The following is a 23,850-nucleotide window of genomic DNA, read 5'->3' as shown; positions in this document are numbered from 1 at the left end:
TAAAACTGGGAAACTTAACACACCAGATTAGAGCCCCTCTCCCACATATCTCATATATGTACATCCATGTCTTCAAACATTTACACAGTAACCACCCTTACTAAATCATCTGTTCTGAAACACACAAAAGAGCAGCAGTTTCCCTGAAGAACCTGGGATCGCACCACACAGACACTGCAAGCCATCACTTTCTCAAGAGCCTTAGAAAGAACAGGGGAGGAAAAAAAACCAGTACCGAGCTTTTTATTTCAACAGCATGGAGCCTAATGTATGTCATGAAGAATATTGTTATGTATGTCATTAGGAAGCTGCCTGGCTGAAGAGGCTGCTACCAGACATGACAGCCTGTGCAACCACTTCGGAGCTGACAGCACGGCATTTCTTGCACTACGCTCTCAATTTTCCAGTGAAGCAGAGGTGGTGGAAAATATTCCATTATCTGCTCCTCTGTCCCGAGACAGCACATTGTTCTTTGCGATAATTATCCTCACATTTGATCTATCCAGGCCTCACATGTAAATGTATGTTCAGTAAGGCAGATCATTCACAGAGGCGACATTTCAAGAAGGGCACTGACAAGAAAGGCCTGAGAAAGGGAAGTTAACACCACCAGTGTGGTCTCCTGTATCTGAAAGGCGCATTTGGCTGCAGAGAACCAATGTGGAAGATCACCTCAGATATTCAGTACTTCAGCAAGAGTGACAGTAATGTAGGGAGCCTCCAGTGCCACCGCAACATGACAGGAAACTGTGTTCATCTGCATTGACAGGTATTTGGTAAGAACTAACACAGTTATTTTGCTCATCTGAAATAGGAAGGTCAAGAAAGGAGTACTCTGGCTACTGTTCTGAGGAGTTTACCAAAATACTCCAAGCCAGCCTTCAAACAACAAATACAGATGCTTTAGAGCTTGTTTTACAACTAGCTTACAAAGTTCAGTAGCAAGTTTACATCATTTACATTAATATGACAACTCAGAAATGTTTTAGTCTTAAACATATGTAACTAAAGCACTTCTAAATCACAGCCAGTAATTTAGATGAGCTGAAAATAAAGGTGACAGAAGCAGAGACATCAATTCATAAAAATCTATCACGAGATGATGAAAATTTTATCAAATTTTAGAAATATTTACATTAACTACATTAAATTGACTGTGTTAACTGTATCAAAATATGAAGCTGTAACAAGAGGTTCTGCATTTATTTCATTAGCTTCTCTTCAAGTGTTTTCTCATATTCAGAGAATATAATCTCAATACTTCAATTTATTCCAAAGACAAACAGCTCCCCCCAGAGCAGCCATCACTGCTGCCACGTAGATAAGAAATGACCTACGAAGTGCAATTCCCACATTCAGCCAGTGACTGAATCTATATTACTCCTGAAATCTCATGATCCACGGATCCAGGCCTAAAAACTTGCCCTTGCTTCTGAACAAAAGCGAACGGCACTGAAATTATGACAATTATACAGCGTGATCCTTACCCCGTCCAGGAGAGTGTTTGTTAGGTGTGTGCGAAGATCTTTACGGAACGGAAATTCCAGATTAGATACATGAAAAATTGAATTGTCTCTATCAACCATATAGACTTCATTCTTGCCATCGATCAGCATCATGTACCTGCAAAAGCAAGGTTAAGACTTTATATTCAGAGGATATACCCTACTATTTTGATTTGTATTAAATGATAAAAAAGCCATCAAAAAGCATTTTAGAAGGATTGTTTACAGTTAAAAGTTTAAACCTATTGCTTCAGGAAAGCAGGCAATTTTGTTCAATGCAATTATCTCAAAGAAATATTTCAAAAATAAAAGTTCAGAATATATATATATAAAGAATATTGCTGTGTCCAGATAAAACAATGCCTGAAAATCTATTAAAGATAATGGCAGTTTCAGTGCTATAAGAAATACGTGAGGCTAACTCAGTTAGATTCAGCTGAAAGATCTTTAACTGCAGTTTATCTTTTATCAAGTGGGCCAGAACTTTTCCTGGTATAAATCTGCAGAACTCCATTCAAAAGAAACACCTTTCCAGTCTATCTGGTTATCAAACACTGCAGTACTGCAAAGTTCCAGCCAACTGCTGAGCCACTTTCCATTAAAACACTGCCAAATTTAGCCAAGGTACATTTCTCCCATTACACATAAAGAAAAATCACAGAGCTTACTGCACTATCACCAGCAACTTGTCAGCTTGGTTCAGTGGCAGACATTTGCATTTTCTAAAAGTTTCTTTACATTATCACAGTATTTGGGAGCCCAAGTCATTCATTTAGACCTCTCTATGCTAATCCCAACAAGATGTGATTGCACTTAGTAAGACCAGAGAAAAGAACAATGCAGTTATCACAATGTGATCTAATACAGAAAACACCGTGGGTTTAACAGCAGTGCAAAAAATCAGTGCACGAGAGACAAAGAAGACTCAGAAGTCAAAGTGCAGCATCTCAGGCAAACCCGAGTTATGTCAGTTTTACTGATTACCACCTGAGTTGCTGTCCCTGAACTTAGGGCTCACCAGGCCATAACTGCATTGGTGATCTACACCAACGCAGAGCATGACCCTAAGCTGAGTTTGCTTTCCCTGATCCCTCCATCTCACCTTTCACACAGACGTGCTAAACCCACAAGCGTTATTACAGAACTTCTACTGTGAAAAGTCAAAATCACAGAAACCCAAGAAGAGAAGCAAACAGCAGCACCACCAACTGTCAAGGCAGTTCAGTGGTTCCAAACATTCATGACACTGAATGCTCTTGAATAGCCTCTGATGTAAATAGGGAAGGGACACAAATCTTCCCAGAACAACCAACCCATTCGGATTGCAGCAGAGTTTCTTAGACAGCACAGAATAGGGAAACACTTGATTAAAAGATTCTAGGAATTTCACCATCCACAGCAGAGTATTTTGAAAGAAAGCAAGCACGTTTTGTGTGCTCATTCAGCAAAGAACTTTTCACACTTTCGGAAGTCTTTGGATATATGCGGCAGGAAAAAACAGTACTTTTTGTAATTCATCCATTTCTCCTTGGAAAGTCCTAGTTATGAAGAAATAACAAGCCATCAGCAATCTTTTCTGAAATTTGCCCTTGCTCTTACAAGCAATGCCCACCGGATCTCTGCTGTCAAAACGAAGCAGCAGGCACCCCCAGAAAGCCCGCAGGCAAACGGTGCACACAGGCAGCAGTGCCTTTGTCTGCACAGCTCTGACTGCAGGAGCACACCACCGCCCATGCCGCAACAAATACTTCCTTGCAGTATCATGTCCATGATCATAATTCACTATAGATCAGCTCTACTGGCGTTTCTCCGCACACAAGATGAGTACTTCATGATGTTACATATCAGTTAGGGGAAAAAAAAGACACATGAGCAGAAAACGTAGTCGGGGGAGCAGAAAACGTAGTCGGGGGAGTAGATTAAATCAGAGCAACATCAGGAGAGCTGGAAGCTGCACATGAGATGCTTTATGAAAAATAAAATCCAATATACGTTCAGCTAGATAACTTGGCGCCAGTTCCTCAGAAGCAAGAATCATCTACAGACAACATTAATTTTGCAAACCATGTATATTTATTCAAAACTAAAGCTAATTATAAAGAGCATGCTGTGTTTCCCTCAAAAATTAAAGAAGCCATTGGGAGGGGAAGAAGAGGTGTGCAAGCAACAGGAAAAAAATTTTGTGCACTACTTTTAACTTAATAAATAAGCTGAATTGGCCATCTCTGCACTCCCATATTCACTGCTCTTAAGTACGTGCTTTCACTGTAACTCACTTCAATGACAAAACAGCATCCAAAGCTTCAAGAGACCTAACGCTTAAAAAAACCCATACTTGCATCACCATTACAAATGTGGTACAATAAGAGATCTTACAACTGCTTTGGGGAAAAAAAACAAATGAAACCAAACCAAACCAGAACAAAAAACCCTCCACAAAAATCCCACAAAACACAAACAGCTAGAAGCTGTGTTTTCAGCCTAAAAACACCTACAGGTTCAGACAACATACAGAAGATTTCATAAAAATCTATTACCATCAAAACTAAGACTAACACCACCACCACTTTCTCCAGATCTTTCACTCAAAATAAAATCTACGGCAATTCATTGCAGAGGCGGTACCTGGACAGCCCACCGAGCACCAGTGGTGGATTCCTTCTCTTTCAAACCACAGCACTACCATCACATCTCTTCTTCCAGGATCTCCCTTTTTAAAATTCATCACTGTTAGCTGTTCATACCATAAATTCTAAATGACAGGGACAATGCTAAGTCTTACAACTGCATGCAAAAGATCCCCAGGAATCACAATTACAACTTACATCAGGGAGCTACTGAGAGACATCATGTGCTTACTCTGAAGACAAAAATACAGAAATTGGTCTCTGGACAATAAATTACCTTAATGTAAACCCATTTGTCATGAGTCCCATGACAATATATTGCCTAACTTAGAAGCTGAACAAGTTCTCTGCATGAGAAAGACATTACACTGACCCAGATATGTCTGTTTTGAAGAGAGTTTTGTTTGTTCCGTGTTTTTAAGCCAAAAGCCTGAAAACAGCTCCACTACGGGAAAAAAGCCCCAAAGCTCCAAATGTGGTCCAAACAAGAGAATTTGTCAAAATTCTAGTTATTACCAACACAGGAGAAGAAATTTGGTGAAGGACAGACTGACAACCTGAAGTGCTGTGTGAGCAGCTGGTAAATAAAAACGTGCAAGAAGTAAAAGATCGGCAACCGTGTCAAGGTTGTGGTGAAAATGACTTTATTCATTCATGACGGGTTTTGATTGGTTGGTTGGGTTTCTTTGCTTCTTTGCTTATTTAAACCAAAAATTGTAACTTCCTGTGCTTAATGTCAAGCTTTAAGTTTTCTCCAGAAGACACCTGAAGCTTTCTTGGAGAAATCTGGTAGACTGTTGATCAGTGCATTTCTGAGGATTATTTGGATGTGCTCCGATCGTTATATTTTAAGGAGTTAATCAAGGTATTGGCACCATAAGCCTTTACACCAGAATTGAGAAAGCGCCTCTGGGCAACGCCACAGAGGCAAAGAAAGAAGAACGACGATTTCTCAGCCACATTCAATCGGAAAAAAGCAGCATGCAGGAGCTGAACTGCCAGGCGTTGTATTGCGCACTGTGAACACCACTTGCTATTACAGCTGGACATTTATTACTAATTATCTCTATTGTTTGAGCACCCAAAAGCTCCAATTAGTAACCAGGCCCCATTGTATTCCAGTCTGTGCAAGTACACAAGATGACACGGTCCTGGATCAGATGGCTCAATCTGAATTTAAAACAAGACAAGCGAATAAAAGAGCAAGAGAGGAACAGCAATAAGAGCAATAGCAGAACTGCTCAGTCACTTGGTAACTATACACGAAAGCAGAGAACCATGTTTGAAGCTATAAGCATCACTCTCCAAATGGCCAATCCAACCACCACAAACCAGCCAGTTCCCACTGCAACTAAAGCTCTGACAAGCGAGTTAAAAAGGCTCACGGTGTCCACGCAGTCTCAGAAGCAGATCAAATATCTACTCATAGAAACGTTAAAAAACAAAGTTTCATTAGAAGCCACTTTCCGTTCACTTCTGGTCCCGAGGCAAGGCCTGTCATTAATCCTAATTGGACATTAGTATTAACACGGTAATTCAGGGAACAGGGTGAAAATTTCATTAGCAAAGAGTTGCAGCTCTTGGCATGAGACAAGCAGAACTCCAAATCACCTACCAGAGTATTAATAACTTTAAACTTTAAAAAATGTCAACCACTCAATATCATCTTGAAAAGTTTTCTCTTCAGAAATCAATTATTTTTTGCATACCCAAATAAAGGGAATAGTTTCAAAAGCTCATTTGCTTTCAAATACATCCTGTTCATGCAGTCCACATCAGCTGGGTCCATAATATATGCCAGAAGAATGATTTTATTAAACTTCCATTTCCAGTTTAGTTTGTTTTGGTGGTCGTGGTGCGTTTTTGTTTTTTTACACAACTCTGAAGCTGACTCGAGCTGCACTGAAAATGGTAACTTAAAAAGTGAGGTGTCTCAGGTCTTTATGTGGGTGTTTAGTTTTTTTCACCATTAAATTTGAGAGTACATTTCAGGAAAAATGTTATTTAAGGCAGAACAAGGGAAATTATTTGGTCTCCCTCAACCTACAGTCATTCACAAGAACAGAACTGTGTCTCCCAAGCTCCACATCTGACGCCGCACTCACCGGAGCTCCACATCCGATGCCACACTCACCAGAACTCCGCATCCGATGCCGCACTCACCAGAGCTCCACATCCAACGTCGCACTCACCAGAGCTCCACATCCAACGTCGCACTCACCAGAGCTCCACATCCAACGTCGCACTCACCAGAGCTCCACATCCAACGCCGCACTCACCGGAGCACGCAGCCTCTATCCTCTTTCCCATCTTATTAGGGTCCACAAACCAGCTTTGAAGATGCTCCCCTACAGCACACCTCACATCCAGCAGTGCTTGCCAAAACACATTTACAGCGAAACTGAACTCCCAGAAGTTCACAGAAGTTTTGCCACTGACTTCAATTTTCTGATGAGTCTTTGCTATGTTTAATTTATTTCCCTTTAACAAAAACCCAGCAATTATCCTAGCAATAAGGTTACATGTTAATTTTGTACTTCATAAGAGCTCTAAAATCTTAAGTATAATTAAAAAGATATGGCAAGGTTCCTCAAACTTTGAGACCTCATCTTCTAATTTTGAGTTCAACACAAAATTAGTTTTGTGAAAAAAATCTACAAGTAGCAAATGGATTAGAAATATGTTTTTAAAGGAAGCTTAAAAATGCAGCTCCTATAGGAGCTTTCTCTGCCCCGCAGTATTTCTTTAGATAGGCTATATCAAAGAAGATTATTTATTTCAACACAGTATCATCATCGTCACTTTTTTTTCCTCCTTTTTAAATATGCTCGTGTCTGTGTTACCACATTAAAGAATGCAAGACGTAAGAAATTCCATCATCGACTCCAAGCACAAAACACGCAGTGGCTCCACGTTCCCAGGGGAGTTCATTACACAGCCCAGAATTCAGTCCTGTGAAAGCGCTGCCCTCCCACACAAATAAGCATTATCCAACTCAGAATAGCAATTAGCATCACTAATGTGTGCACTGATGCAGAGGCAACAACGAAATCCTGTTGCAGATACCATCTTCAATTTTTCAATTTCCTTTTGAAACTGGCAACACTTCCAAATCATGAGCACATTGTTACTGTGTAGGTCGATCACCTAGGATCAGCCCAAGCCACTGCAGCACTTGGCTTTGGACCCCGCTACTCTCTCCTGGCAAGGCAGCACCAACTGGTGCCCAGATGCATCCAATGCTGCAGAAAGGGCCAGGAGAATGAAAAGTAACGACTGCCCCTATCCTCTGACAGTAGGAGATCATCTGTCTGTGTCACTGAGCCAGTGCAGAGCTATGTAATTGCTTGAAAGAGTCCAGCATAGAGCCATAAAGATGACTGAGGGAGTGGAGCATCTCCCTTATGAGGGATCTGGGTCTCTTTAGCTTGGAGGAGACTGAGGGGTGACGGCATTCACGTTTATAAATTTGTAAAGGGCGAGTGTCAGGAGGAAGGAGCCAGGCTCTTCTCAGTGACAGCCAATGACAGGACAAGGAGCAATGGGTGCAAGCTGGAGCATAGGAGGTTCAACCTGAACATGAGGAAAAAGTTTTTTACTGTGAGGGTGCCAGAGCACTGAACAGGCTGCCCAGAGAGCTTGTGGAGTCTCCTTCTCTGGAGACATTCAAAACCCGTCTGGATGCATTCCTGTGTGACCTGGTCTGGGTGATCCTGCTCTGGCAGGGGGGTTTGGACTGGATGATCTTTTGAGGTCCCTTCCAACTCCTAAGATTCTGTGATTCTGTGATGTCCTGGCCTGAATCCAGACTGTGCTGGATCTGGAGTAACAGTTTCAATGAGACAAGTCTGAAGTTGTCCTGTAGCAGATGGAGCAGTAAATCCTAAAGTCCTGACAAATGGGGAAGGCTCAGCTTGCTTTCTTCTCTTCTACTAATTGCTGCTGGCAATGGTTGCTGCTTCAAACTGTATCTCCTGAAGGTTGACAAGGCCTGGATACAGGAATACTAACACAGGAAGTTATATGAAGACTCACAATATTATTTTTGGTGTGTAAACAAAAGGAAAACCCTGTCTTTTCAATCAGCACACTGACAGCTCTGTCACTAATACCATTTTCAAACTTGTACATGAGTTTTCATTTGCACAAGTACATAGCTCATCAGCCAGCAAGAAACACTGCTACACATAGGAAGCTACAGAATTATGTATCCAACTTGATAATCCAAATTCTGAATCAATTTTTTAAGAAGATGCACAGGCCCTTAGAAGCTCGCCTGCTCTGGATATACCCACACTTTCTATTTCTCTTGCACACTTCTAGGTTAAATTTTGCCATCAACAGTCACTCCAGTATTTTAAACCAAAAAAACCACAACTCCTTAGATTCTGACATTCACTTCCAGCTAACAGCACCCAGCTTCAATATTTCTTATCATGACCTCGCATTTTCTACAACTAGATATCCTTCCAGCTTTATTATTCTGCTCCTCAGTGAATTCAGTGGCTTGTCTCCCTCGCTTACTTGTCAACACACCTGGTTTCTGGTTAAATATAAAATTCATATTCAGGATCTCCATTTGTGGCTTTCTAGATATTTTCTTCCAAAACCATCCACTGCCATTTGCTTTCAATCCATTCTTTACACATCTTACAATTCTAGCAATCTTCATTAACTTCAATCTCTATCATAAATCAAAATTTTGTCAAAGTCCAGAAGCATGAGATCTACCACTACTCCTGTGTCAAAAAAACCCAGTTTTCCCTTTACACTGTATACAAACTCCTATCAAAATGGCTGAACTCAGAAGAGATGCCATTCCTCATCCATACTGAAAACGCTGTTCCTCAGCTCTTCTGATTCCATTAACTACTTCCCTCAATCTATCCAAATCTGTCACTTTAGAAAGAAAGAGTCCATATTATTTATCTATTTTTACTTCTCATTACAATCATTATGTTCTAAATTTAAAGCAAAGACTTTTCGTCAATGACCCAAACTTAATCTTCTACAATTAAGATTTACTTTTTTTTCCCCTCAATATTAAAATACCATGTTACTGGGCTACTGTTTAGTAAGCAGATGTATCTGATGTATCTCTTATTATATTCAGAAGCACCTGGATTTCTCACTGGTCAAAATTCTCCCCCAGTTCTCCAAGCTCAAAGGAGGGCAGAATTCAGCTTCTAAGTTTCACAACCGTAAGGTGTCTTCTTAAGGGTGCAGTGAACAGTTCCCTCGGCTTCAGTGACTGCTGGCTGAACCTTACTGCATCGATGGGGACCACTCCACTTGCACTGGGTGTTAAAGTCTGCTCTCACTGACAGCTCTGATCAGGTCGGGTACCTGCAGCAGACTCAGCAGTAACCCACACGTTTACCACAGCAATTCTGCAGTTTTTGTTTTTTTTAACTAATTCTTTATCCCTCAGCTGTCATGAAAATAAAACATCATCCCTCAGACTGTTTTGCATCTTTCCTAAACAAAGAATACTTTCCCATACTCACTCTACAGCCAAGTTCTCCTAGCACATCTGCTACGCCAATGTCTCATTTCAGAAGAAATCAGAAGGTTCCCAATATCCAGCTGCATGTTCTGCATCACTTGTTGAAGCTGCTGCTGCCCCGACTTGATGCAAGTATGGGAAAAAAAATACCATTTTCTTGTCTTATGGATTACCTCATCTATAACAATGAAAGAGCTATGCCTGATTTTGATATTCATAGAATCATTTAGGTTGGAAAGGCCTTTAAGGTCATCAAGTCCAACTGTAAACCCAGCACTGCCAAGTCCAGCACTAAACCATGTCCCTAATTCCCACACCTACACATCTTTTGAATACCTCCAGGTATTAATGAATTTATATTTATCATATATATTGATTCATTTCTATTCATCAATTCATCCTGCTTATTTGAGACCACAGAACCTCATTTCCACAAAATTCATTACGGTGGTATTCCCCATATATATACACTTAGTGCAGTTACCACTGTAGGATAGCAGATACCCCATAGCTGACACAGGTACTCAGTCTCCATAATCTTTACTACTCTCCAGTTTCCTCCACCATTATCTTACTCAACATCAAATTCTTTTTCTTATTCTTGCCTGCCAGCTCTCTCCTTTAAGCTCTGAATGAAAGTTTCCCTTTTCATTTGCTCCCCTTGACAACCCAAGGTCCAAATAAGATGTTTTTTGTGACTGTTATGAGCCTGAAAATCATAAAAAGTGAGGGAATGAATCTGCAGATGACAACATTTACAGCAGAAATCTTCAGAACATCCTAAATTACAGTAACAAACAACGCGAGTTTTGACATCCACAAGGTATCAAGACAGATGCAGGAAGAGGGCTACACTTCCTCACCTTACAGATTCTACATTAACTCTGTCAGCTGAGAAAGCTAAAACAGCAGCTACACTTCAGAGGTCAGTTGAGAGCACAGAAATGCATCTGCAGTCAAAAACAACACCAAACAAATCATTTGGTCACAAAATTAGCAGGATGGTGCATAACACAGAAATAATGTTGCACCATGGTATGACTTAATGTTATCCCCTCACCTGGGATACTGTGTGCACCAGCACTAACAGGAAAGTCAGGTTTTTAATAAAAGACAATGGTAACACTGTAAAGCATGGGAAAATCCATAAGTGTGGAAATCGGTATCATTTCTCCTAATAAAGTATCAGTTTATAAGTCTTAAAAATAGTTAAATTAAAAATTAAATTAATTAGAATTTAAAATGTTAAAAATAGTTAAAAATAAATTTATTATAAAATAAACTATCATGTTTATAAATATGTAAAGGACGAGTGTCAGGAGGAAGGAGCCAGGCTCTTCTCAGTGACAGCCAATGACAGGACAAGGGGCAATGGGAGCAAGCTGGAGCATAGGAGGTTCAGTCTGACATCAGGAAAAACTTCTTTACTGTGAGGGTGCCAGAGCACTGAACAGGCTGCCCAGAGAGCTTGTGGAGTCTCCTTCTCTGGAGACATTCAAAACCCGCCTGGACGCGTTCCTGTGTGACCTGGTCTGGGTGATCCTGCTCTGGCAGGGGGGTTGGACTGGATGATCTCCAGAGGTCCCTTCCAACTCCTGAGATTCTGTGATAGTTTAGACTAAGTTCAAACTTTAGTTTTTTGTGTTCTATAAAGGATAAAGATGTCTTTAATTAATTTAACAGATGGCAATTCAAAACCAATGTAAAACTGTATTTTCTATCTAAAGATTTCACTTTTCCACTAAACTGCGAAACTGCATCAGAGCTGGTAAAACCAAGACTTCAGCAGAGTTAAGGAAGACTATCCAGTTACAGTGTTGTACTTGATTGCCTTCCAGGGTTTTAATTAAGTTTAGAGTGCTGTGGTGGATTTGTTTATTTCTAAAAGGATATGACACAACTGGTGTAAAACAAAAGAGGAATTGTTAACTAGCTAGAAAAGATGTGACCGAGTAACAGAATCTGTATACTAACAGTTCTATTTTAAATACAAGATTCACTTTGTTTTACCCGTATTTTAATAGTAGAATCACAGAATGGTTCGGGTTGGAAGGGACCTTAAAGCTCATCCAGTCCAACTCCCCCACCATGGGCAGGGACACCTCCCACCAGCCCAGGTTGCCCAAAGCCCCATCCAACCTGGCCTTGAACACTGCCAGGGAGGGGGCATCCACATGATGGCAAGTGTCCAAGCATGTATTAAAGTTCATTTCTCCATTAGAGGGAAGAACACTACTGGAAAACAACAATACAGTATGACGTTTTGATTACTTTTTTTAAAAGCTGTAAGATTAATGAAAGACATTATACCTCAAGCTTGACCAAACCACAGAAATTTCTTATAATTTTTACTATCCCTTATTGCATATATTGAGCTTCAAGCTTGCTTGCACTTGTTTGACTCCATCCATTCTCCACAAATCTTAGTCTGAAAATATCTTGGAGATTTTGAGAGAAATTCATGCCTGAAGCAACAGGCTCAAAGAAAAAAATAAAAATGCAAAGCGGCAGTTCCACAACGGTGTAAGGAAGAAAACCAAATGAATTTAGTGTTAGATGACAAGTAGTTACATTCTTACTTTCCCCAAGCAAGAGAACGTCTGTCATGGAGGCCCATAATGCAGCAGTCAAGAAGAGAGAATCACAGCTTTGAAAACGGAGGTTCCCTTCATGCCAGAACAAGTGCTGGGTCGATTCTGCCTCCATCCCGGGCACAAACCACAGAATAACCAGAACAGCAGATCAGCTCCAAGGGAAAGCACCACCCTAGATATCTCTGTAGTTAAACTTCACAAACTGAACAACTTTCTTCCCTGAATAACCTCAAGCCATTACACTTCACGGCTGTGCCCGTAATCCCCCCAGAGAACCAGCAGCACAGGACACTCTGTTCCACGACCAAAAGTGCTCTGGGAGAAAGGAAAATAAAGAAATAAGCCAGCAATCGCTGGCACTTCTTGCTTGAACATCAGGTCCACACACAGGCACACCATTTATCTTCATCTAATTGGAACATTTTAGTACTACAGTTGAATACTCTAAGATTAGTATTCACAGCACAAGTGACATAATAAGCATTTTAATGCATTAACTATTTATAAATGAAGAGCTTGCTTGGAAGACAATCTGTCCAAATACTCCAATAGTCATATATGAATAACCAGTTAAGTAGTACTTTCCAAAGAGCTCAGAATTGCGACCAGAAAACTTTGTGAGCTGTCAAAAGGCTTCAGAACTGTGAAGCATCAAGCCTGCTTCTTCACAAAATACACCTTCAGGACAGTATCACATCAGCAGCGCTCCTCAACCACTTCAGAAAAGGACCCAAAACCAAACATATTTATTACCCAACACAACTATAAGAGATAATTATTAAGATGTAGAGTGAACTCACATCTCAGCTACTAACACCCCAACTTTATAGTCTCAAAACATGTCATTCCTGTCTCCCCATCCCATCTTCTCTTCCCTTCTTACCTAAACACACAAAATAAAACCATGAATTAGGCATCTGCTTTTTCAGAAACTTAAGTGGAATGCTGTTTAGAGTGCTTACCATCTATTAACTGCTCTTTTCAGTGATCACTAGAAAGGCAGTTTATATATTGTAATCCAGAATCATATATGTGACCTTTATGTACTTTTAAGGAAACTTTACATTATGTTATCATTACACACTTTAAACTGCAGGTTCCTAACAACTGATTAGTACTGCAGTCTATAAAAGCTATTTATAGCTTTTAACCTTGACTGAGGGGAAAAAAGGCTTTATCACAACCGTTTCAGTAACTTTTACAACTTCAATTGCCAGCCAAAATGTGTGCTATCTCCAAGGAAGTATATTATTCAAAATAAAGTCAGTGAAATAAATCCTACTTGGATTCTGGACTCATCCTAAACCTAGCTTCTTCCAGCTGTAGAATTCGTTTAAAGTGGGCAAGCTTGTTTTCTCTTAAAGAACTACTTAAAATAAAGAGGGACTATGCCATGTAAGCAAAAACTGCATTTTGCCTCCAAAGACCTAAAAAAATGTAGCATGCGACAAAACAGTGCAGAGTTAGGAATAGGGAAAACAACAACAGCCACTTTACCCTTTTAACTGAAGTTTTTGCTCCAAGTCTTCTCTTTAAATACCACCCCATTTTGACAGTTCATGGGAATAACAGGAAAACCCTTACAACTACTACTTTGAGATAGTCAATGAAAATAATACCAAATGTCCGAAGCGTAGCTGTTCTGTGCACACGAACGATGTATACTTAGCACACAACAGTCGAGGCTTTGCCTATCGCTTACAGTTGCATAAGCACATGCTTTGTATAAAGCTCATTTAACTTGGAATTGGACCACTTGAGTTAAGCCTGGTTGTTCACAAAACCTGTCACTCCTATTAACAAAAATAAATCCATTTGGTCCCCACAAAATCTGTTTGATGCATGTCCAAACCCCTGAATATTTCTGTCCTATAAAATTTCAGACCACAGAAACGTGACCCAGCCATACAGGAAGGGATACACAGCACTACCAACCAATGGTCCAAATCTGATAAATATTTAAGTCTATTTCTCAAGATAAGTGGGGAGAGAAGTAAGGGAACGGAAAGTGTGGAAGTGTGGCTTAAAAGTGCCCGGATGATTCCTGTGTGAGTTCTTCACCCCATCTTATCATTAGGAGGCAAATGGTCCTTCCTGACCCCAAGATCATAAACATGTATACCCTTAAACATGAATAAATTGACTTATTCACTACTCATCTAGGGTCAGAAAGTACGGTGCCCAGAAAAGAGGTAGTCACACCTTGAGACAAGCTCTTTACTCACGAATGCTTTCCACTGACCAGTAGCCCTAAGCTGTCCTGTTAGCACCATTTCTGAAGCCATCTGTCAAATTTCAACAACTGAGATTTTTGTCCCCCTCCTCTAAATTAGGAAAGAATCCACCAACAATTGTGTAATCCTCCACTTCAGGCATTTTCTACTCCTGGGCATAAACCTCCACATCCATGAGAATCTGGTCATGTCATTTGTACCAACCTGAAAGTTAATCTAAGGCTGCTTTCTCACTCCCAGCAGAGTCTCCTTCAAGTTCAACTCCACATTAATATCTGTGCTCCCAGGAGAAAAGCTTTCCGTTCTCCAGATCTGCTTTCATGACAAGCGGGTTTCTTGTTCCTAATAATGAGTTCTCGAGTGCATAGATTTGTTTTTTAATTGGATTAGCACCAATCTTCTCTGTCCTCCTTCGTTCTCATTATTACACCAACTTTCTCCCTAACCTCTCGCTGTCTCTCAGGGATAACTTTTTCCACAAACCCACTCAACCACCTCTTCTTTCATCCTCTGCAGACAGGCTTCCATTTTAATTCCTTGCCACCTAAATTTGGGTTCATTTCTTTCGCCTCTTAACTTCTAAAACAAACAAAAAAAACCTGTTTCTAAGTTTTCTCCATTTTTTAGAGCAATTCTTTAGCAATGATCACCTTTTCACAAGTTACTCTTGTCACAAATGACTTTTGGATAACTTTTCCTATTAGGAATCTGCAATTTCTCAGTTACGTGTGTAAGCTCCATCTCATAATGTAAAGGATCAAATAGGAGAAAAAAAAGTATTTAGCCAGGCAAATTCAGGAAGAAACCTTTCCCTCACCTTCCTTACATTTTAACAACATGCATGAAAATTATCTTAAAACACAGCCAGCAGACTTCCTTCAATTAATGGTCACAAATACGTTTCTGAAGAGGCTGTGATGGCCAATAATTTTAAAGTTCTTAACAAAAAATAGAAATTTTCTTCAATTTGTACTAAAAATTGAACTAAGTAAACCTGGGGAACTATGTCAAGTTTGATAATACAGTAACTGACATACTTTGGATAAATCAAAAGTATTTGATTAATAAACACAATAAAAAAATTTGGCCACCAATTTTATCATACAGTTAAATGTAGCTTTACTATTTCTATTTTGTATCATGACAGCAACAAAATGAGAATTATTTAGGCAATAGGCCTTTTTTCTAAAATGTAATTTGCTAACCATGAAAAAAATACCGAACTCAGAGATGTTCCTAACTATTTTGTTACAAACACCCTGTAGACAGTTCTCGAAGCCGTTCTCAAAGCAGTTCTCCAAGAGCTGCTTTACATTCTGCATCTACTTGTTCGCATTTAGATATCTGCAAGCCATCAAATTTGCATGAATATTTTTCAAATATAATAGCCTTTGGCAAGAACTACCTGTTCTGCATTTTTTTTAAACAGCTGCCTTACCATAATTGAACAGCCACAGTATTACGATGGTATTTATTTTTCACTACACCTGAATGCGTGCAGATGTGAAAAATAAAAAGGTTCTCATACAAAAGTAGCAAAATAACTTACGCCCCTTAATAGCTTGCATTTAGTTCAGGTCACATTTTACCATTATAAAAACTAGTCCTGTTTGATTGCATTAATTTGAATCATTCCACAGACATTTTAAAGCTTTTCATTATTCTTAATGGTAGCAGCCTTTTTTTCCAAACCTGGTGTCTCATTACTTCACCAACCCTTCTCCTGTCTGAACATTCAGCTCCACTCATTAGAACAAACATCTGCTACAAACAGTATTAATGAGATCCGTACCAAGGGATGCAGCAAGGCGCTACCCACCTGGGTTAATGGCAACCCAGGACAACGTTGCTAATTCAGAGGCACACAGTACGCCCTGAACACACTGTTACAGTTACCTTATACAGAGAGCAACTATTTCAACACACAGCACTGCAAAATTGGATACATTTGTAAAGCTGTACATACCTTGTAGCTACTGTTAATGTACAACGCATATTTCATCTCGACAAAGCCAAAAGGCATTATTTTAGCAGTGGGAAATCTGCCCTTTGGATTTCTGTGCCTTATGAATACATTAGCATTAAAATTATTTTTTAGACACCAGAGGTTTGACAACTGTTCCAATGAATGTACAGGACAGAAACCACACCAAACCAGTCAGAAGAGCTGCAGACTTCGTGAATTATTTTTTTTAATTAAAATCATTTAAAGCAATACGATTTTAGAGGTGTTTGTCCCCAAAACGGAATGAGTTGCGTATAATACCTACACACACACAAATAGCTGGCACAAAGGAAGTATTTTTCCAAAGGCAGTCAATGCTAAGTGAGCTTCAAAGCTCATTTAATTTGAACCTAAACCTGAGATGCAAACGTGCGCATCTTTACATATAGGCATTTATAAACAGGAGGGGAGGAGTATTTGTTCACGCTGCATCTCTCTTTGGAGCAAATGTGCTCCAGAATCACAAAATCATTAAGGCTGGAAGAGACCTCTAAGTTCATCAACTCCAATCATCAACCCAACAGCCCCAAGCCCATTAAACCATGTCCTGAAGTGCCACATCCACGCGCTTCTTGAACACCTCCAGCGATGGGGACTCCACCACCTCCCTGGGCAGCCCCTTCCAGTGCCTGACCACTCTTTCAGTAAAGAATTTTTCTTAATATCCAATCTAAACCTTGCCTGGAGCAACTTGAAGCCATTTCCTCCTGGTAAGGAGGAACAAGGAGGTGTGGTGTGCCTTGCTGATGCTCATGAACAAGGGCTCTGGGAATCAGGCACAGAACAAGCAAGACCACGGTGTAGGCACAAACTCCCCAAATCAGGACAGCCTAAGCAAGGGTAAGGCAAAACATTTTGAACATGGGGGTCCAAGAGAATGGAGGAGGATGAGTTTTGTCCCAAACCAGACTCAGAACCCACACATTTACAAAAGTGTATAAAATGCTACTCCAGTAAATTTCCCCAAAATATTAAATAGAATCACTATTAAATAACTTAGCTAACCAATTCCACATCATTTAGTCAACACAAGATGATAAATAATGCTCTTTCATTTAGGGAAATACTTTATATTTTCTTATGGGCAGAAAAAATATAATACCAAGAAAGCAAGACAGCAAAACAAACAAACCCTACCCACAACACAGCTCTTAAACCAGAAGGGTGAAGGTTCAGGTCCAGTTGAAATCTAGGAGTAGCAAATGCCTTTGGCCAAAAGTCCTCCATGAAGTTACTGACGCTACATGCCAGTTAAGATAATCTACAAACAAAGGTTTCAGCCAGGAAACCTTAGAGAAAATTATTGCTGCAGGAATAAAATGCAGGTATTTAACAACGGTGAAATTTAAGAAGTTTGGTTAAGTCATGCAAATATTGCTATTAAGTGAGGTACCAGTGTTTTATTTAAGTGAGAAAGTATAATATAAAGTTATTAGTTAAGCATCTGCTTTTCTGTAAGTCAAATCAGGTTGATGAAACAGCAGTGCTTTTTTTAAGCAAAGAGAGAGAACAAAACAAAAATAACATATGCAAGACAAATAATATTGTAATAGGCAAACCCTAGACTGCTGCATCTAAACCACACTTCACAGAACAGCTTCAGAGATATCTGATGGCAGGGGTTTCATCTCCAGCTAAAGGAAGCAGGGGATCCATAAATGGATCTCCACTAACTGATGTCTCAATATTAAACTCAAGAAGGTCACGTCTGTCAACACAAGCATCCAGAATAATTAATGAAAATCTGTTTAATTGCATGTGGAGCCCAGATCGTTGGAGAACAACAAAATAATGAGACGCACGTCCAACGTACAAACTGCCATAGTCATTTTTCATTGCTGATCAGGGTAGCTACCGCGCACAGCGTCTAAATGTCCAAATAATAGAGCAGGTTTTCATCTTTAATCTCTTTCACAACATTCCTTCAGCTGAATTTCATTAATGCTGGATCTTTGTAGCACCATTTTCTTTTCTGCAAATACCTATCAGTCTGTGTATCTCCATAATCAACTACAAGTTATCATGTTTTGAGAAAATTTAAAAGAGCTACTTAGTTCTCTCAGTTTTATTCTTCGTCCATTCTCTTTTGTCACCATATCAGAACTCTAAAGACACAGGACAGAATGTCCAAAACACTGGAAATTCCCACAATAAGTGACATGTGCACTTCAATTTCTTTCTCAAAGGGAGTCTTCCAAGTGCACTACAATTTTCTATAAAATTATTCTAATATTCAGAATGTATATATCCTGTACATTTGAGTAAGAAATTAAGAATATTCCCTAAGACTTCTATTTTCCAAATGAGTAACTTACGACTAAGAAAGACATCATATTGAAAATACAAACAAAAAAAGAAATGTGGAAAAATAGCTCACAACCCTATGGAATAGCACTAATTGTAATTGTACAGCATCTTAGTATTTGTTCTAAGACATCCCAATCTGCACTAGCTCATGACCCATGCTTCTGAACAGATCATTCTTCAGTGGCAATGCACACCACAGACACTGCAAATGAAGTAACTTTCTTCTTTAATATCAAACGGCCTTCTGTAAAGAAATTATTTTTAAAACTGAATTATTTTCTGCTATTATTATTTCTTGAAGCAATAGGCTTAAATTATATGAAAACCTTTCCATAAACTGTCTTTAATACATACTGAAATACTAGTGTAAACCAATCCCTAGAACAAAGGCTTCCTGAAGGACTAAGCTGTTAAAAAGGCAAGGATTACCAATATCTGAGCTGCACAGGACATTAATACTTTGTAAACATATTTTCATACTTGTACAAGTCAAGTCCTTGGGGAGTATACCTGGAACGTGGATTAAAAACATAATAAATGCAGTGTTCCCCATCTGTCTCTGCATGGGCAGTTTAAGTTGGCTGAGTTTACTTGTGTAGGCTCAGCAGCTTTTGAATGCACTGCACTGCTCCGAGGATAAGCCTGGGTCTCCCAACACTGGGTTTCTGTAACCTCAAACCTGAGAACTCCTGCATTGCACCACCCAGGACCATGCATACAGCCAGCCAATGGTAATAAACCAAATGTTCCCAAAACAGAATCAGTCCATCATGCTTGGATGCCATACTGAGTGCAAGCTTATTTTGTATTTTCACACCATGATCTGCCCAAAGTAATAAACCCTTGAAGTACAAGTCCACAGAGGAGAGACACCTGAAGGGGTTTTTTTTTACAGGAGACAACCTAGTTCTGGCTTACTTGTGCTGAATCCTGACTGACTCCATGTGGAGACACTTGGTAGTTCTCAAAAGACACCTAATTCCCTGTTTTTTCCAAGCTTTTCATTATCTAGGATACTCCATTCTATTATTACAGATAACAAACCTAACAAAATAAGAACGCAGGAAAAACTTTAGAAAACAGCCTACACTGCTTGTTTATTACGGATCAAAACTTCACTTTGTCGTCTCAGCACATAGAAGGGAGAACACTTTCTATTGCACTGCTAAAACAAAACTCATTTTACCCGTATCTATACAAAAAACCAGTATTTTAACTTCACCAGTTTGAAAAGAAAAACTCTTACCTCCTGTTTCTGAAAGCATACATTTCATCCACACAACTGCTGCCTTCTGACTTGCACACATGTGAACACTGAACTCTTTGGCTAGTCTAAAGCACCATGCACAAACGAGCCTAACGGTCCTCCCCTTACCATGTGTACATTCATTGAAACTGCACTTTCTCTGATCAAGTCAAAGCAGGTTAAAAAAATCTATTCATGTGCTTCGAGTGAATAAAACCTCAATCATTCCACACAGCACATATTACAATTGTTTAGAAACTACAATATGTAAAGAACACCTTTCAGAAATAAAAACCAAGCTATTGAAATGAATGGAATGTGTCACACAATTTAAATTCTTCCTGTTACTGAGACACTGTTGATTATGATGTAAGAAATTACATTAATAATTACCTCAGGATAGCGGCCACAAAAAGGAAGGTTGTGATCTGAATGCTACAAGTAGCACAGGTTAAAACCACCTCCATTAATTCTGGGATTCTTGATTTCAGTTTGGAAACAAGAAACAGTGAAGAAATACAGAAGGTTACACTATCAATCCTCACTCATGAGGATTTCAGAACCTCAGGTAAAGAGCTGTAATTTCATAAATGTTCCAACCTATTAAAAATATTCAGTCCTACAAAATTATTTTGTAGGTTTGGAATTTTACTCAGGAAAAATTTGTTTGCATGAAAAGCCATCACGTCTTCGCGAGAGTACAAGGAAACAGGGCACCTAACATTTGGGGTTTTATTACAATGTGAATAGCAAATACTTTCTACACCTCATCCAAGCTGCTGGGTGCAGAGGCAAGAGACCCTGAATAACATGGCTTTTTCATACCAGACAAAGCAATGAAAAGATACCTGATGACAGCAGATGCATGTGTTCAGACAACTGAGTTTTATGCAGTTGAGGCTGATCTATAACCAGTTAGAATCAGAGAAAAAAGTGTTTTGCCATTCTGTATTTGATGATGTATGGTGTTTCTCCAACTTTGAAATGCTAACACAAGAATACTGGAGAAATTAAATACAAGGATGCATTTCAAACCAGAAATAACAACATTGAAAAGGTTCAACACAATGAATGTAAGAGAACTGGTGAGGGAAGATGAAACTATTGACTTTTTGGCTGACCAGAACTACAAGTTCAAACAAAGGATCACAGTATGAATAAAAAAACTCTATGAAATTTCCAATACAAGTCAGCTTCTGAAGGATCAACTAGAAGTTTTAATTTAGCTTTTATAAACAAATTCTTTAGCTTAACAAACTTACTGTTATCCAAGATTATTCTAAGACTTTGGTGGCAAGCCTTGGCTGACAGACAGGCAAGGGTAATGGAGAAGAACCAAAGTACCTAGATTTAATAGTCAGTCTGCAGAACAGCTGCTGAAAAGAAACTTGGCCACAAACTTCAGCAAACATTGGGTACCAAGATAGCAAAAAAAAAAAAATTGATCTCTGGACTCAGTTTTGTGGTTAGAATATACTTTGTCCTTTGTACAAGCAAATTCACTTTCTTGAGAAAATAAAAACCGTCTACCCAGTTTACTGGGTGTTTCTTTTTCATTTAAAATTAACCTACCGAGTGCCGTCTGCTTTCCAGCTAACTTTGTATGGCTTCTGCTCCAAAAATTTAATATTTTGCTTGTCCATGGAAACAGGCTGTGCTCCAGGGAATCCAGACCTTTAAAAAAAGGAAAAAAAAAAATCATGTTTATTACTGTTCTGCAATAAACAGTCACACAAGGCAATGCATTTTTTATATCAGACTGAAGTTACACCTTGTACCAGACTTGCTGCAAGGTTAACTTTGAGTTAGAACATCTCCTCCAATAAGGTATTTTGAAAGAGGAATCAAATGCCTGTCTGATGATAACAAGGGTATTTGTTTATTACAAAACATTAAACAACATGGAACTTCAAAGTTTTAACTTTGGAGGAAGAGATATCTGAATTCAAAATTACAAGCACCAGAAGAAGTATAAGCATCAGCAAGTCAGAAACCACTGTGAGCAACTCCCTGCATCACCAGCTTTGGAAAGGAGGAGTTCAGAATCTGAGACATTAAAATCAACGTTCTCATTAGCACTGGACACACATCCAAGCTGGCTATAAAAACAACTATTCTAGAAGTGTAATAGCAGTTGTATAAATAAGGCTGCTGCTTGAGCAAGCACTAAATTTTACACAAATACCTGGACTAGGCTACGTCTGGAATTTGCACAGCAACAATTCATCTGAAAACATGTTATCTCAATGGAAAAGCAGTTCTAGAACTTTGGTTTCTGATACCAGAAGTTGATCGTTCAATTTCATTGTTGAATGCAAGATCCTCATTTGTTTCACTGTTGTGTGTTTTTGAGTCTTGCTTCTTTTTTTTTTTAAACAACCCATCCAAAAACAATAACCTTTTTTTATTTTTACATTTTTTCCTTCTGTAAAATGAGAGACGTAACACTTATTTCTAGGCAGTATAAATAAAGAAGTTTTGAATGTTCCCATACCCTTCCCAGCCACAGAACTGCTGACATTTTTGCTGTATTCCTCCTAGCTTTGGTTGTGTCGTCACCTGGGTCACACATTTAACTGTTATTCCTTCCAAGAAAATGGCACCCTAAATTGAAATTTTAAAAAAAGTGTTTAAGCCTTCATGAAAGCAGATCAGAACACGTCAACACAAACAACTTGACCCTCACAAGCAACACTAGCTTAAATATTCCTTAAACATTTATCCCCAAATACCAAGATATATCAGCTGAGATTTGTCAGGAAACTCACCGGTGAGACATATTATCAACTCAGGAACTGAAATAACTTAACTATGGGAGGGGAAAAAAAATTAAAAAATTAAAAATCGAAAAATAAAAAATCAAAGATAAAAAAATAAAAAAATAAAATTTGAAAAACAAAAAATAAAATGAAAATAATAAAATAAGAAACATTGAAAAGGAGGTAAATGGTAAGGGATGGGCACTGTTTAGCTAGTAGTCTCAAGAAAGTTTCCACATCAAGCTACAGCACCAGGCTGACTCATTCTTCATTTGTAACTAAAGTGACTTTGTTTTAAAAGAAAGTACACCAGTATCAAGTATTTAATAGTAAATTGGTTACATATGGAATTTTCAGGGATCAAATTAATCATTCTTAGTACACAAAATATTATACAAGAAAAAGGCAGAGTAAGACATCTGTTTATGGATGAGAATCTGAACCTAAACATTATTGTAAGCCTGAAGCAAATCACCGTACATTGAAGGTCACAAAACTCTTTCTGGCAGAGGCCTTTGTGACACCACTTTTAAGTGTGCCAAAAAGTACGGCCTCAAAATCAGTAAACTGGAAACTAAGGACAAAATTGACCTATGAAGTGTGAAATAATTTCTTTTAATACAGAAATAGTATTGCTAGACCAACAAGTCTGTGCTTTCCTTAATTCATGGCAAGTAAGAGCTGCTCACTAACAGCAGAGATCTAACACATGAGATGAACAGAAGTAGCTTCGTAAACTGTGAGCCACTGAGAAACATCTTTAGACACAAGGGTTTGGGTGTTTCTTTTTCTAAACAAAAACCTCAGCAGACGAAGACATTAAGTCCTACTTTTCTCCCTTAAATCTGAGATGCGTGTTTCCAATTAAATATGTCGATATTATCAGACCTAGATGGTAATTCCAGTACAAGAAGTTCAACTACATGGATGAGCTACCACCTCATGTGTCTCAAACTTAAACACACACCGTACTGAAAACAATGGAAAGAATGAATGCAGCAGCAAACTTAGAGTTCTCAGTAGGAGAAACTTTAAAAAGAAAACATAAACAGCTGGATTGTAACAAA

At 38.9% G+C, this 23,850-nt stretch overlaps 1 protein-coding gene across 1 annotated transcript in view; it reads right to left on the bottom strand.

Annotated features, from left to right (window-relative positions):
• The window catches only part of RNGTT (RNA guanylyltransferase and 5'-phosphatase), a gene marked incomplete at its 3' end in the record, with an annotated part of 46,898 nt that overhangs the window by 4,531 nt on the left and 18,517 nt on the right, over positions 1-23,850 (bottom strand). Inside the window, exons 6-8 of the mRNA XM_010187610.1 lie at positions 22,519-22,628; positions 21,597-21,698; positions 1,488-1,623 (exon numbers count right to left, since the gene is read on the bottom strand). Coding sequence (XP_010185912.1) covers positions 1,488-1,623; positions 21,597-21,698; positions 22,519-22,628 — 348 coding nt within the window. The remainder of the gene's footprint in view (positions 1-1,487; positions 1,624-21,596; positions 21,699-22,518; positions 22,629-23,850) is intronic.

This window comes from Mesitornis unicolor, unplaced genomic scaffold, assembly GCF_000695765.1.
Source record: "Mesitornis unicolor isolate BGI_N332 unplaced genomic scaffold, ASM69576v1 scaffold47276, whole genome shotgun sequence".
NCBI classification, from domain to species: Eukaryota; Metazoa; Chordata; class Aves; order Mesitornithiformes; family Mesitornithidae; genus Mesitornis; species Mesitornis unicolor.
This window is presented reverse-complemented; position numbering and strand designations above follow the sequence as displayed.